Raw genomic sequence first — 14,513 nt, 5'->3', positions numbered from 1 at the left:
TACCAGTAGAGGGATCCAGCATGCCATTATTGGTACTTTTACCACCAAAAAATAAAAATAAAATAAAAAATCATAGCGTGAGGAAATGTTTGAAGATTGGAAAAAAAAGCCTAATTGCTAAATCAGCATGAGCGTTTGTGAAGGCCTGAGGCAGATTACATTGGCATGACCACACAAAGAGGCTGAAATGTGGACTGGACAAACACATCAAACGGACTCGGACGGGAAGCAAGGCAAGTTGACAGAAACGCAAAGACTTGCTATAAAATGAACCGATGGAATCTGGCTTGTAAAATGCCGGCGAGTGCCTGTGCTGGTGCGACTGAAGTCCACCGGCCCGAATGCATCGTGCGGGCTGCCAAGTCAAACGGAGGAAGTGGAGCCATTTAATGAGACAATAGAGGGCCTTTTGACAGCGGTGTGGACAAGCCACCAGCGTCTCCTGGACACGTTTGCGCTTTTTTTCTGGGAAGCAGAAGCAACGTCTCACTGGTCAGGTTGGTGCTTCCTCCGCATTGTCCCGTGCCGTCGTGTCACCTTCCCGGTCAAGTCCGCACCTCCTTCCGGACTTCACGACAATATTTTGCTGGGATATTCTTCACCTGCTGCTGCGGTTGGCACCGGACAACAAAAGAAAAAGAAAGCGAGCGTTTGCCGTTTCGTTGTCATCTTTTTCCGCAGATCACGACCCGTTGACCTTGTTGTCGTTGAAAGTTGCATTCTCCGTCAAGAAGTTTCTTCGAGAATAGTTTATTGACTCGCACAAAGCTAAGACGTGACTTATTTGTTCATTGGTGTGCTAGCATGTTGCTAATGCTAAATGTAAACTTGTCAGAAGTCTGGAACGTTCCGTTTGCGTCCGGTTCATTAGCCGCTAATTAGTTAGCTAGCGAGCTCACATTCTAGAGTCGTAGTTGTGTGTCTTTGTTTCAGTCGACTTTTAAAAAAGTGTTTAAAAAGAAAAAAAGCGAAGTAGCCAGCCAGTCTTGTGTGAGTTCCACGCCAACCCGAAGAATATCCCCTGAAAATATTCCACAAAGAACACAGGGTCTTTGTGTACATGAGCCTTTTTGTCCCCAAGTTGTAGCTTGCAACTTGTCATGTACACTTGTCATGTTGTCATCATGTACATTTGTGCTGTGTGTTTGTTTGCTCACCCCCCCCCCCCCCCCCCAAATGACACTTCCCCCCTGCCCTCTCACCAAAAGCAGAAAAGTTCTCCTTGTGGTCGCCACCATGGCCGAAGGCGTCTGGGCGGATGTGGACCAACGTGCGTGTTGGTCAATTCAATCAAAGTGTTGGATTGACGTCCGCTCTGAAAACATGAAAACATCTTTGCGACCATTTTCATGTGCGACGGCAAAGAAAAGCTTCAACGCAATTGGCTTCCCAACTCTTTTGTGATCCATTTTTATTTCATGTGGCTTTCAGGTTAGTTTGAACAAGAAGCTAGCTGCAAAGTGCTTTATGACGGCAAACCTTTTCTTTTGAGGCCCGCATGCAGACAAATACCCCGGCGTATACGGTCATGGCACTTTACGAAGCCAGAAGTAAACTGGTAAATGGGGTTGCTTGACTGCCGGCGGGCCACCGATGGCCCACGGGCCGTTGGTTGGACACCAGTGCTTTAGCCAAAAGTCCAAATTGTTTGCGTTGACGTTGGCCTTTCTTTGCTCTTGCCGCCTGTCACCTTGTGGAATGTCGTGTGCTCCAACTAACAACACAAAGTACACCAAGTGTGCGTGCGGCGCCCTCAACGCGGTTCTTTTTTCTTTTATGTGTGCGCAGTGGAGCCGCCGTCCGATTTGACCTTTCACATCACGGACGAGCGGACGGTGCGGATGTCGTGGAAAAGGCCGAGCTCGCACCTCGACGGCTACAGGATCCACGTGACTTCTGATACAGGTGGGCCTGTCCCGTCCTGTCCTGGCCGCGCAAACGAGCACAGACGCACCCTGCAATTAGGTCGCCACGCACGCAAGGACGCGCGCGCCCACTCGGGAAAAGCATTATTTCACACGCCCCGAGGGGAAAAACAATTTCACTGCCCATCCCTTCGCACCCCCCACAACGCCTTTCGGCCGCGGGCGACACAACAAAGTCAGGATAAATCATCTTAATATCACGCCATGAAAACATAGCAGAGGTGAAATCACGATTGCTTGTCATCAGCGTCAAAGCAAAGCGCCTCAATCGGCTTGACTTCAATACACAATATTAGATGCGCACATCATCTTCATTTGAATTGTCAAGAAAGACCGCGGGCAAAAACAAATCTTATTTCGATTCTTAATGAAGACATGAGCGGCGAGATGATCTTTGTTTCATTTCCAATGTTAACTTCCGTCCAAATCTCAAATTTTTTGTTGTCATAAACGACAAAATCGCCTTCATTTTACTGTCAAAGACGCTGGCTACAAAAAAAAAATACAAATCTTAATTTCAGTCTCACAAAAATTGTCGGAGGCAAAAATCATCAGATTTCCGCTGTCACTGAAAACAACCATGAAGTTGAACAAACTTGATTTTATTGTCAATAAAAGGATTTTTGGATTCAAAGCGATTCACCAAACGTCGACCGTTCGTAGTGCAGCACACCAAATATGATAAACATGAAAGGTCTTAAGGACAGCAAATAGGAAAAAACAAACAAACTCCGACCTCGGTTTGGAGTCGTCTTCATTGACCTTGGCTGACCCCCCCCCGAGAGGCCACGAAGCACTCGGCCTCTCTGGAAATTGCGCTTCGCCCCAACACTCGCTTCCGTTCTCTTGAATTCCGGTGCGATGACGTCGCCTGTTGACCGCCAACGTTGACCATCTACGTCGCGGTGCTTTTCTAGGAGAATTCGTACGAGAATTTGCTCTCGCGCCGTCGGCCACGTCCACGTCCATCTCGGAGCTCAGTCAAGACGTGGACTACACCGTCAGCGTCTTTGCCTACGCCGGAGCCCAAGAGAGTCTTCCCGTCTCGGGACTGATTACCAGTAAGTTTTACGACCAAGACGTGTTACTGGAGAGGCAAAACTCTCGTGCACAACCGGTAGCATTTTTCCACAACTCTCTGGGAAGAAATTGTTTCATTGCTCAACTCTTCCAAATCAAACCTTTCAGTCGAGTCTGGAGGAGGAGCTTCCAGAAGACTGGACGCAGATGCCGCAAGTAAGTGGAATCGCTCCCCGCACGGACGATCGCGAGTTGGCGACGCAGCCCTGGTTGGGAGTGGCCGAATTTACCGATTCAGCTCGCTTTGCAAAAACAAGGCCCTCGAAAGTAGCCATGCGAGCCCACAGGGCAGCTGTCAAGTTGGAATAGACCAAAAAAAATAAAATAAAAAAAGACATATTCCCCCCACCCATCTGATGTAAACAAAACCGCTCAGGTTTTAATTTGGCAGGGACGGGCCGACTCGTAAATATGTCAAGCCTAAAAACAGTACAGACCCTGGAGTTAGGAAATGCTGTTACCATCTGCCCATGCCCAAAGAGGATTCAACAATCTTGCCTATTTTCACAAGCAAGGAATGGAAAGCACAAATCTGTTCTCAAAGCTGGAAGAATAACGACTTCAGGAAAGCGCACGAACAAAGTTTTTGTACTTGCTTACTTGCCACCGATGCATTTTGTGCGAACGTCACGTAGCGATGCAAAGTAAGGATGGGACGAGATTCAAAACAAACTCATTGGCTGCCATCGACGGCTACAGACGCCAAAAATGCATTTCTACGCGGGGCCTCCCTGTCTTTTTCTTCACGCCGGAAGTTTCCGCAGGCGCCGTGACATCCGGTGTGCGTTTTTCCCCTGCAGAATGTCCCGCGGGCGCCGTGGCGGACGTGGCCTTCCTGCTGGCCGGGTCCTGGGCCTCGGACCGCGCCGCCTTCAAAAACGTGCGCGGCCTGACGGCGGCCGTGGCCGGGGCCTTCCAGATCGGTTCGGACAAAACCCGCGTGGCCGTGCTCCAGTACGGCGGCCCCGCGCCCGCCGGCTTCCCGCTGGACCGGCACCTGAGCCGACCCGCCCTCATGCGTGCCATCGCAGCGCTGGACATCCACCACGGCAACGCCAGGACAGGTGCGGCGACTTCTTTCATGAACACACCCGCGCTCGTATTTACGTGGGGGATCGCCGTCCAAATACGAGAGCTCGCTCTCCCATTTGTCGCGGCGAGGGCTAGCAAAGCACGACATCGCGTCATCGGATGTTTGATGATGCGCCGAACGCGGTGGCCGGATTTGCCTTCTCTCGAGTGTCATGAATGAGCCTTCTTCAAAGGCGAAGAAGAAGTAGGTCAGCAAGATGTTCGGCATCTGTTTTTGCACTCGCGCACTTGTTGGCACAGCCTTCATTTTGAATTGCGAGTAAATCGAAAGCAGCGCTTCCCGACCTCAACGGGAGAAAAGGCAAATGTCACGAGCGGCCGCTGAATTGTTCCGGCAGCGAAGGATCGGCAAAGATCGATCGCATGCATCATTTCACCGTTTTGACGAAAACAAGCCCAATGACCTCTTTTCGCTCTGAAATGTGGCGACTTTTGCTCAAGTGACCCTCAAAATACAACAGAATGGAAAGATTTCAAAATGTCCTTCTTTTGCACGGGGGCTCTGAGTTTTTTCCATTCTTCACCCGTAGGCAGAAGAACATGTTGTGCTTTCGCCAATAACTCGGCTTTGCCACCAAAGAGCGCAGAAAGGCTCTTATTAACTAAAACAGGAGGACTTTGGTTGACCAAGGCGCCATTTAGAGACCCGTGGCCAACTGACGTCGACGCTGACCCAATGGCGCCATCTACAGTCATCTGTTAGTCATGACGGTGGTGCGCTCAGTTTCACAGACGAGCCGCTCGAGACCCTCCGCCGCTCTTAACCGTTAAAAGAACGACTTGACGAGTACGCTCGTCGCTGTTTGTAAACGTTTGGAAGTCACAAGCGTCGGGCTGGTTGGTGTTTTTTTCTTGTATTTGACGTTGTTTGTCTCATTCAGGCGAGGCGCTGGACTACCTGCTGAGCAACACCTTGAGCGAGGCGGCGGGCTCGCGGACGTCCTTCCCCAAAGTGGCGCTGATCCTCACTGACGATGGCGACTGGGACGATTCCGCCGAACGTTCGGCCAGGCGTCTGAAGAGCCAGGGCGTGGAGATCTTTGTCGTCGGTACGCCGCCGCCGCCGCATGCCGCCTTCCCCCTTCTTTGCGATGGCGCAACCGCGCTCGGATTCCTTCGGCATTATCGAGCCGTCGCAGGAATGCGAGCGCCGTCACACTTTCCACACGCCGAGTGGACGCAGACGCGCAACTGGGCCGTGTTGCCATGGCGACCGGCCGGAGATAAACACTCGGCTCATCTTCAGCTGGAAGAGATAAAACAACAACCTGAAGCGCCCCCCCCCCCCCGCCCCCTTTCCCCTTCCACACATGAAAACAATCAGGAAGGCATTTGCAGTCCACGGAGGCTCATTGTAGGAGCCCGCCTGAATGTTTGCACCTTTGCCAGTAGCTGACAAAAGTGAGTGCAGCTCTCACTTTTCTTCGAATATTTGATTCTGTCACCACTCAAGCGATGATACATTGCGACGGCGTCAAGTAGTCGGGGTGCATTTCCTGTCCCCCTTCCGAGGAAGCCGACGCGTGTGAACCACCGGCAACAAAAAGTGAATGCATCGCAGGGGGGAAAAAAGCCCAAATTGGTGTCATGTGTCTTTTCACTGTTGCAAGGTGTGGATAGGGAGCAGGTGTGTTAAATGTGCTGTTTATTGCTCACACGCTGGTCAGTGAAAGTTTCATTTGGCCAAAACTCTCTGAGGAGCTGAGAACGAACGGCTGCTCCGAGCCATTCTGAGGGCCCACACAACAGGCTCTCTTTGATAGCTCGGACGCCGACTACTTGACATTGTAGCGCAATACGCTTTCATCGGTGTTGTACCATGAAGCCCCCCCCCCCAAAAAAAAAGCTGACAAAAGTTTGAGGACACAACTCTAGGTCAAAAGAGTCCGTTCATTCATTCAGTCATTTTATTCATAAGGAGGGCTCCAATGCGAAAATGATTTGACCCTTTTTTTTTTTTTTCATATTTCTTTGTTTTTTTTTGCCAGGTGATTAAGATTCAAATTTTCCGGACACAAATAACTAAAATGTCTGTCCAGCCGTTTCAAATGATTCTGTCGATATTTGCAAGATGTGACTGGGACAACAGAAGACTTAGAAGGTGGTCTGAGCAACTCGCTGCTTGAAAGCAAATCTCCCCAGATGACTCCTCATTTCCTGGAGGGGTCGCCATGCTTTTGTTGAATTTGTAATTGAATACATACGCGCGCGCACACACACACACACACACACGTGGTGACAGCGCGTGTCGTCTTGGCAGGCATCCAGCAGGCCGATGAGGGTAAAATGAGGACGCTGGCGTCCACTCCCTACTGGAGTCACGTTTTCAACATGGCCGCCTCGGGCGACATCCGCAATCTTCAGAAGGACGTTGTCAGTCAGGTGTGCGCCGGGGTCGAAGAGCAACTCAGCTCGCTCGTCAGCGGAGAAGAAGGTCAGTTTTGCTTTTGCTTTTGAACAACACAAACAACAAAAAAGCTTTTAATCCTTCATTTTCACGATCGCTATGATTGCCCCCCCCTGGCAGCAGTGGAGCCCGCCTCCAGGCTTGAGGTGGAGGAGGTGTCGTCCAAGACAATGAAGCTGAGCTGGAGCGCCTCGCCCGACGACGTTTCCGGCTACAAGGTGCAGATGATCCCCTTGACGGTGGGCGGCAAGCGTCACGAGCTGTACGTGGGGCGCGCGCAGACCGCCGTGGCGGTCCGAGATCTCAGCCCGGACACGGAGTACCAGATCAACCTGTTTGCGCTGAAAGGCCTGACGCCCAGCGAGCCCGCCGTGCTCCTCCAGAGGACTCAGCCGGTCAAAGTGTCCGTGGGTGAGTCCGTCTCATCAGGATTCATCACACGCTTGACTGATCGACGGTCACAAAGTTTTAAGGTACCACATTGTGGGTGGAAATCTAGCAAAAAAATATGATAAGCACACAAATCTAAATGTGATCAGCATACATAACTAGCCAGAGTGCCGATTTTCCACGCCCCCCCCCAGCAGTCACTTATTTATTTATTTTGCTCTGTGTTGTGAGCGAAAATCGGAGGTCCAGATACTCTGCTCAAGTGGAAAAAACAAACTCCAAAAAGGAAGAATGTTGGGTTTATTGAGGGCTCGAACGGATTAACAGCATTTGCATCCATTTCAATGGGAAAGACGATTTGAGGTTTGAACAATGCAACTGAAATGTTCACAACAAATGACTGGAGCTTCATTCGCGAATGGCCTTCGCGTCGCATTTCTTCCGATGACGAGCCGGCGCGGCGTTTCCCGTTGCAGAGTGTTCCCTGGGCGTGGACGTCCAAGCCGACGTGGTTCTCCTGGTGGACGGTTCCTACAGTATCGGCCTGGCCAACTTTGCCAAAGTGCGGGCCTTCCTGGAGGTGCTGGTGAACACTTTCGACATCGGGCCCAACAAGGTCCAGATCAGCTTGGTCCAGTACAGCCGCGACCCGCACACCGAGTTCCTGCTCAACACTCACTCGGACCTGAGCGGCGTGCTGAAGGGCGTGCGCTCGTTCCCGTACCGAGGCGGCTCCACCAACACGGGCAAGGCCATGACGTACGTGAGGGACAGGATCTTCCAGCTCTCCAAAGGCGCCCGGCCCCACGTGCCGCGCGTCGCCATCCTCATCACGGACGGCAAGTCCTCGGACGCCTTCCGGCGGCCCGCCACCGAGCTGCGGGACGCCGACGTGGAGATCTTCGCCGTGGGCGTGAAGGACGCCGTGCGCTCCGAGCTGGAGGCCATCGCCAACTCGCCGGCCGAGACGCACGTGTACACCGTGGAGGACTTTGACGCCTTCCAGAGAATCTCCAAGGAGCTCACGCAGTCCATCTGCCTGAGGATCGAGCAAGAGCTTCGCAACATCCAGAAGAAACGTGAGTCATCTTACTTCCTCCCGCTTCTTGTCCCCCCCCCCAAAAAAAACAGCCACCTAAAAGCCGCGAGGAAGTGGCCGCACGTCACGCCCATCTCCGCACTCGCTCGACTCGTTCAATCTTTTCGCTGTGCTGAGAATCAATGATTGATTTTTATTATTATTATTATTTTTTTTTTAATGACTGCCAGCCAGGAAGCATTCCCACTCGGTGAAAACAAAGCCAGAGTGTATGAACGCGAACGCGCGCGCGCGGCCGTCGCGCTTAATGTCTTGCCCACATGTTGACCTGCGAGCGCGTGGAAAGGTCGCTCGAAGGTCAAGCGGCGCCGGCGGCCCCTTTTCTCGGGCTGGAGCTGCCCGTCAGGTGCGCGGGGTGAACGTCGAGGCAATAAACAACGGAGCGTGACGAGCATTCCTCCGGGCCGCCATCTGCTCGTCAAGTTCCGACAAGCAACGTCTGCACTTTTTCCAAGGCGAAGTAGAAGTTTTCTTTTCTGCGAGCCGCGCATTCCTCGCAACGGCCGACGTTATGTCATTTTTGTATCATGATATTCCGTCGACGATGACTTCTTGACGGTAGCGCTTTGAGTAACGTGCCGCGAATGTAAATCAGTGACCGCATGTCTGACTTGCATGCGGGACATGTGTCTGTCGACATGCATCGCGTGTAGATCTACGACATCTGTCTTCGCGACGCGGCTTCAGCTGCTCCGCTTTGGTCTTTTTTTTTTTTTTTCCTCCCGGTTGGTCTGTTGTTCTTCTCGGGCGTGTTTGTCCGCCTAGCAACGCCGCGTTGGCATGCTGTGCGCCGAGGTTTCAGGAGGCCAATAAAACGGCCTTTGATGCTTGATGGCTCGCAGACACATTTGCAAATGTCTGGCATTACTTTTGGCTTCCCAGCACGGGGGAGTCCGTCTTGATTACAAGTGGCCGCGGAGCTGCTGAAAATCACCAGCGAAAGTGACAGTCGTGCGGGCGAACGTCCGCCGTATCGGTTTCGCGGGACTTCGGTTGTCTGACGCGTATCGACCCTCTGCGCTTTGTACCTTCTCCCGATGTGGTCTTTAGGTCTGGTCCAGCCCAGAGACCTGTCCTTTTCCGAGGTGACTTCCAGAAGCTTCCGGACCTCGTGGCAGATGGACGCCACCGACGTGGACTCCTTCCTGCTCCAGTTTCGACCCACCGAGGTTCCCGACGGCCATTTGGTGTCCATGTCCATCCCCGGGGACACGCTGACCACCGTCCTGCCTTACCTCACCCCGCTGACCCGATACCAAGTCAACGTTTCGGCGCAGTACGACCGAGGCGACAGTTTGCCCCTGGTCGGCTACGAGACCACCTTAGAGGGTTCGTCGATGTCCCGCTTCGGGAGCCTCGCGCGTCGAAAAAAAAAATCGAAAAAAGAAATCCGATCCTGTCTTTGGCAGAACAAAGTACGGTTCGCAACGTGAGAGTGTCCCAGGAGACCACGGACAGCTTCCGCGTGTCCTGGCAGCCGGCGCGAGGAGCCGTGCTCCGCTACCGCTTGACCTTCCGACCGCTCAGCCAAGAAGGCGCCGCGCGGGAGGCCAGCACGGTCGGCGACGAGCCCACCCTCGTGCTGCGGGGGCTTCGGCCGAAGACCACCTACCTGGTCGAGGTCAACGCCGAGTACCGATCCGGTTCCGGACCGGCGCTGCAGACGCAAGGAACCACCAAAGAAGGTGAGATGGCAGCCACGTGAGATGTCGCTCAATAGGCCACGCCCCTAGACGGCACACAGGTACCACTGTCACGACACGTTGTCCTCGCTACGTTTCCGAATTTTTCCCCGCGGCACACTTGATCGGCTCTCGCCCAATCGCGGCACCGGCCGGAACGCCTTCGCTGCCGTTAGCGTGGTTGCTAACATTTGGCTTGTCTGTTTGGTGCTCACGCCGATGTCACGCACATCCGCTCCCTTGTTCAACTTTCGGGTTGCGTTTCGGCCGCTTCGAAGTCGCAGTGTTTTATGTTCATCGGCAGCAGCGAAGAGACGCGTTTTGTTGTTGTTTTGTTGTCCCGCGGGTGTCTGTCTCACGTCTCGGATGCGGGTTGTGCAAATGTGCAGCCACAATCGGGACAGAGCGTCTTGGAATGTTGTGCTCGCAACAACGTGACCTTGTTTTCGAGGTCTAGAGCTGTTTCTCGTTTTGAGTCATCGTCGGTGTGGGAGTCAGAAATGCCAGAATCCTGCTTCGGGCTCTAGTTCTCATTCGAGACATCGTCAGTCTCGTGCCGGTTCTGCTTCTGGGTTTCTGCTTGTGATGAATTTTTGGTTCGACCTCGTGCTTTCCCAGGTCACTTTCTGGATCTAGTTCTAGTCCGGTCCTCTTTTGACATCTACTTTGAGTTGTATTCAGAGTTTACTATTAATCGTGGTGCTAGTTTTTTGGTTCAAGTTCTCCATTTCTAGCTGTGGTTCTGTCTCGATGAGACACCGCATAGTGGCGGAACATCGGATTGGAATCGAGGTCTGGCGAAGCGCCGGTCGGTGCTTCGGCTTTTCTGTAGCTGTTCAGATCTGCGATGATCTCATGCAATCGCCAGTAGCGCCTTCCTCGCTCTTGAGTGACATAGATCGATTGCCCCCCCCCCCCCACACACACACACACACTTGGGCCACCCACAAGAAAAGCGCAGCGTCATCTCGGGTTGGTCGAGGTTCTTGAAACGTCTGCTGGGAGATGGAACAAGTGTGCCGGCCAAGTTTACACAACGCAGGAGGCCAGCAATCTTTCCACTGCGAGCCGACGGGCGGGCCCTCGTCCATTTTTCACTCGGTGCGCTGCCACCGTCACGCACCACGCAAAACTCAACCGTCGTTGATTGAGGATTTTTTTTTTTTTTTTTGGTCAGGATTAGGATCAGGATGAGGAATTATGATGTCCTGCTGTTTGGACTGAAACGCAAAGTGTTGACTTTGCGAAGTGAAAAACCAATTCAGATGAAATTGTGCTGCCTAAACATCCGAGACCAAGTTGCTCCACGACAACGCTCGCAAGGGAAAACCATCGAGCCCCCGTCGAAAGGAACGGAAATATCATCCCTCCGCAAAAACCACCCCAAAAATGTTGCCATCTGTTTTTTTATTCATGAGAAAAGTAGCATCCTCGTAACAGTCGACTTCATCCAAAGCTACCGTAATGACGGCAGTCGACAGAGTTCAAAAGAATCTCTCGTTCAAGTCATGGCATGTAGTGCTGCTCCTTCTGCCCACCTGGGGGCAGTATAAAGGCCAATTTCTTCTTTCATGCCTGTGTGCAGCAGCCAATCGTATCGCAGTGGGTTGTGTCCTCGAACTCAAATGGGGGTTGATCTTTACAGAGGATAAAGAATCCAGTTTACTCACGCAACTCAACTTAATTCACAGTATAGAGTACATAGAAAGCAACCATCCAATGTGCTGCGCTCGGAGTAAAAATTAGACGTACAAAACCAAAGACGGTTAAAACACCAAAATGTTCAAAGGAACCATATTTTATCTCCGGAAAGTCTGCTCGCCTATAATGCGAAACACCCCAGACGGGCAAACATAAATGAGCATCGACGTTATGACCTTTTCTCTGAGCGTTTACATGGGAGCCCTGTTGAGTTTTATTATTAGAATGTCCAGGAGGCCAATAAAAATGTGCAGCAGGCCGCAAATGGGCCCCGAGATTTTATATGCGATGTTCTTGTCTGGTTATTTGGACAGTGCACCCCCATTTTTCGCAGGGGGAAGCATTCCAGACCCGCCCGGACTATGTGAAAGTCTGCAACAAGAGAGAACATCAAATAAGTAAATAAATAGTCACGGCCTCAAATTTCAAATCCTCAATAACTGATTGGGGCAAAAAAAAAAAAACCCTGCTAGACGAGAAAAAAAAGTGCCACGCGTTATTAATGGAATGAGACAAAAACAAGCCATATCTTATATTTAAGATCAGTATTTTTATTCCAGTAAAGCTCAGTGCCCTGGGGCACAACTTCAAATTGTGACTTGCCAGTGGATTGCCAATACAAACAAACAAAAAAAAAAAAACGGGTACTATGAAACATTTCTGAATCTGAGACGGATATATTTTGAGTCTGTCTGTTGCTCCACGAAAAAAAAAAAATTCTACTCAGGGAGCCAAATAAAGAGAACCTCGAAACAAGGCGTGCGCTCGCCGCTTGAGCTTGTTTGCCATCGAGGGGGAGTAGTTAGCGAAGACTTTGCGGGCACTTAACAGCCTTATCACATCCAGCAGTTACGCAACACGACTGTAGGTGTCGATTTTTTTTTCTCCTCAACTCAAATTTCCCCTCAAAAGATACAAAATAACTCCCGCTGTGAGGACAACATCTGATGTGACTTAGCTGCTGAATGTTCCCCGCTACTGGCTAACTGTGCTTCGCGGCTAATAGTCTGTTTGAAATCTTGCCGCTTCGACTCAATTGGAGCCAAAAACCGCACCCGTTAAGCAAAACAAACGCAGTCATTTTTTAATTTTTTTTTTTAATGGTCTTTGTTGTCTGGGAATCTGCGTTTTGTGTGAGACCAAACAAGTCAAGTGCAAACAAGGCAAACGATATTCATTGAGCTGTAGTACAAAAACACAAACACATGTGGCTGTACACACACAGACACACACATACTGTATAAATAATCCAACATTTCCATCTTTGAATTCCTCCCTTTAAGCATTCCAACGGTTTCACCCCTCAAATGGACAAAACCTTTTCCCGGTTCCCATTCTGAAGCTGATTCGGAATTTTTTTTTTTTTTTTTTTTTTTTTTTTAACATGAAGAAAACGCTCTGAAAATGTTGCAACAGGAGAGCGGAGCGTTCCGCCTTAATGGCATTTAAAGATGTCTCGAATTAGATGCTGGAAAAACCGTCTACGGGGGCGGCGGCAGAAGCAGCGCCACGTCTTCCGTGCGATGTTGAGTCGATGCGGCGTTCCACATGATGCTGGTCTGCGGCTCCCAACGCCATTTGAAGCTGATGATAAAAAAAAATAAAAAATGGCAAAAGCCGTGGCCAAGGCCTAGCGGCGGCATCTGCCTGTCAAAATAAAAGCCCGCCACCCGATTGAATATGGGAAAGTCGGCATGTTTTATTTCCTTTAGATTTACGACTCACGGCACGAAAGAGCATCTCTTCTGGGCCAGACATCTTTCATGTGTTATTTGCTCGTTTTGCGCCTTGTCCCATTTGAGCATTTTCAGTGTCATCCCGTTGGAACGCCACCCAGCGAGACGACTCGTCCCGAGATGTGTTTCACTTGGCGCGTCGGGAAAAACAAAATCATTTCATGGCCGCTGATGATCATAAGCAAGCGCCGTCTTTCCACCGGTGCTGTGGGAACGCCGCCGTGTGTCTGCTCAAATAAATCTCAACTTTGCAGGCAAACCTGAGGTGAGGTTTGGGTCTGAAAAAGGAATCGAGTCGCAGAGCAAGCAAGGTGGAGTCATTCAAAAGTCTTTGAATGTTTTTTTTTTTTTTAATTGTCAGTGGATGCAGGACGGAAACGTTTCACCATTTCAACCACATGTACACATCCTATGCCACAATTATTTATGACCCCCCTCCCCAACCCCAAATGTGCGAGAGCGCAAAGGCTGAGCTGCGTTTGGCTGTTGAGCACCTTGACTTTGTGTTTGCAGAAGCGGGCCCTCCTCAAAACCTGATCACCCGAGACGTGACCGACCGCAGTTTCACGGCGCGGTGGACGGCCGCCCCCGGCAACGTCAGGATGTACCGCGTCAAGTGGCAGTCGGCGTATTCCGAAGAGTCCGGAGAGAAAATGGTCCGAGGGGACCAAACGGACACGCTCTTGGACGGCCTGAGCCCCGAGACACTCTACCCGGTGTCGGTGGTCGCCGTTTACGACCGCAAGGAAAGCGAGCCGCTCACCGGATATGAAACCACCGACGGTAAAAACGCCGCCGCGCATTTTGTACACCCGGGGTTTCAAACTGCGGTCCTCGGAGGCCACTTTCCTCCATCTTTACCTGCTGATCATTTGAATGGGGTGTGGTGCGGGAGGGACAACATGCAGGGACGCGGCCCCTGAGGACGGCATTTTGAGAGCCCCGTCTTGCATGTTAAAGGCAACCCAACAGCCATGAGGGCTTCAGTGTATTGTGTTGCAAAATCTGTATTATTATTTTTTTTTTTTTTTTGCACTTACTCTGCATGCCAAAGACGTTTTTGTTAGTCACCCAAATGCTGCAAAGGATCCCGACTTCTCTCACTGATTCATTTGTTTCTATAAATTGATGATGATTCAGTTCCCGGTTTAGTTTGTGACGTGTCGGCAAATCGGCAAACATGGGGGCAATTGTTTCCCAAAGTACAAGCAGATGTTTCCCGAATGCCGTATTTTGAAAAACCACCGAGCTCATCAGTCTGCTTTCACGGAGGACCGCAGAGAAAAAATGACACGGGCTGAAATCGGATGATTTGGATGAACGTGGCAACAATTCATTCAGTGACCATTGATGAGGAAATGTTGATAATTGTTGAACTTCAAACTGTTGACCAGCTACTCA

At 51.1% G+C, this 14,513-nt stretch overlaps 1 protein-coding gene across 2 annotated transcripts in view; it reads left to right on the top strand.

Annotated features, from left to right (window-relative positions):
- The window catches only part of LOC147187381 (collagen alpha-1(XII) chain-like), a 56,452-nt gene that overhangs the window by 2,825 nt on the left and 39,114 nt on the right, over positions 1 to 14,513 (top strand). For both annotated transcript variants that reach the window (XM_086101168.1, XM_086101167.1), the window contains exons 3-13: positions 1,789 to 1,905; positions 2,843 to 2,986; positions 3,114 to 3,161; positions 3,806 to 4,069; positions 4,979 to 5,146; positions 6,358 to 6,531; positions 6,625 to 6,915; positions 7,371 to 7,973; positions 9,044 to 9,322; positions 9,403 to 9,678; positions 13,626 to 13,895. In XM_086101168.1, coding sequence (XP_085957294.1) covers positions 1,789 to 1,905; positions 2,843 to 2,986; positions 3,114 to 3,161; positions 3,806 to 4,069; positions 4,979 to 5,146; positions 6,358 to 6,531; positions 6,625 to 6,915; positions 7,371 to 7,973; positions 9,044 to 9,322; positions 9,403 to 9,678; positions 13,626 to 13,895 — 2,634 coding nt within the window. The remainder of the gene's footprint in view (positions 1 to 1,788; positions 1,906 to 2,842; positions 2,987 to 3,113; positions 3,162 to 3,805; positions 4,070 to 4,978; positions 5,147 to 6,357; positions 6,532 to 6,624; positions 6,916 to 7,370; positions 7,974 to 9,043; positions 9,323 to 9,402; positions 9,679 to 13,625; positions 13,896 to 14,513) is intronic.

Source organism: Hippocampus guttulatus, chromosome 20 (genome assembly GCF_054856545.1).
Source record: "Hippocampus guttulatus isolate MCC_2025c chromosome 20, RoL_Hgut_1.0, whole genome shotgun sequence".
NCBI classification, from domain to species: Eukaryota; Metazoa; Chordata; class Actinopteri; order Syngnathiformes; family Syngnathidae; genus Hippocampus; species Hippocampus guttulatus.
This window is presented reverse-complemented; position numbering and strand designations above follow the sequence as displayed.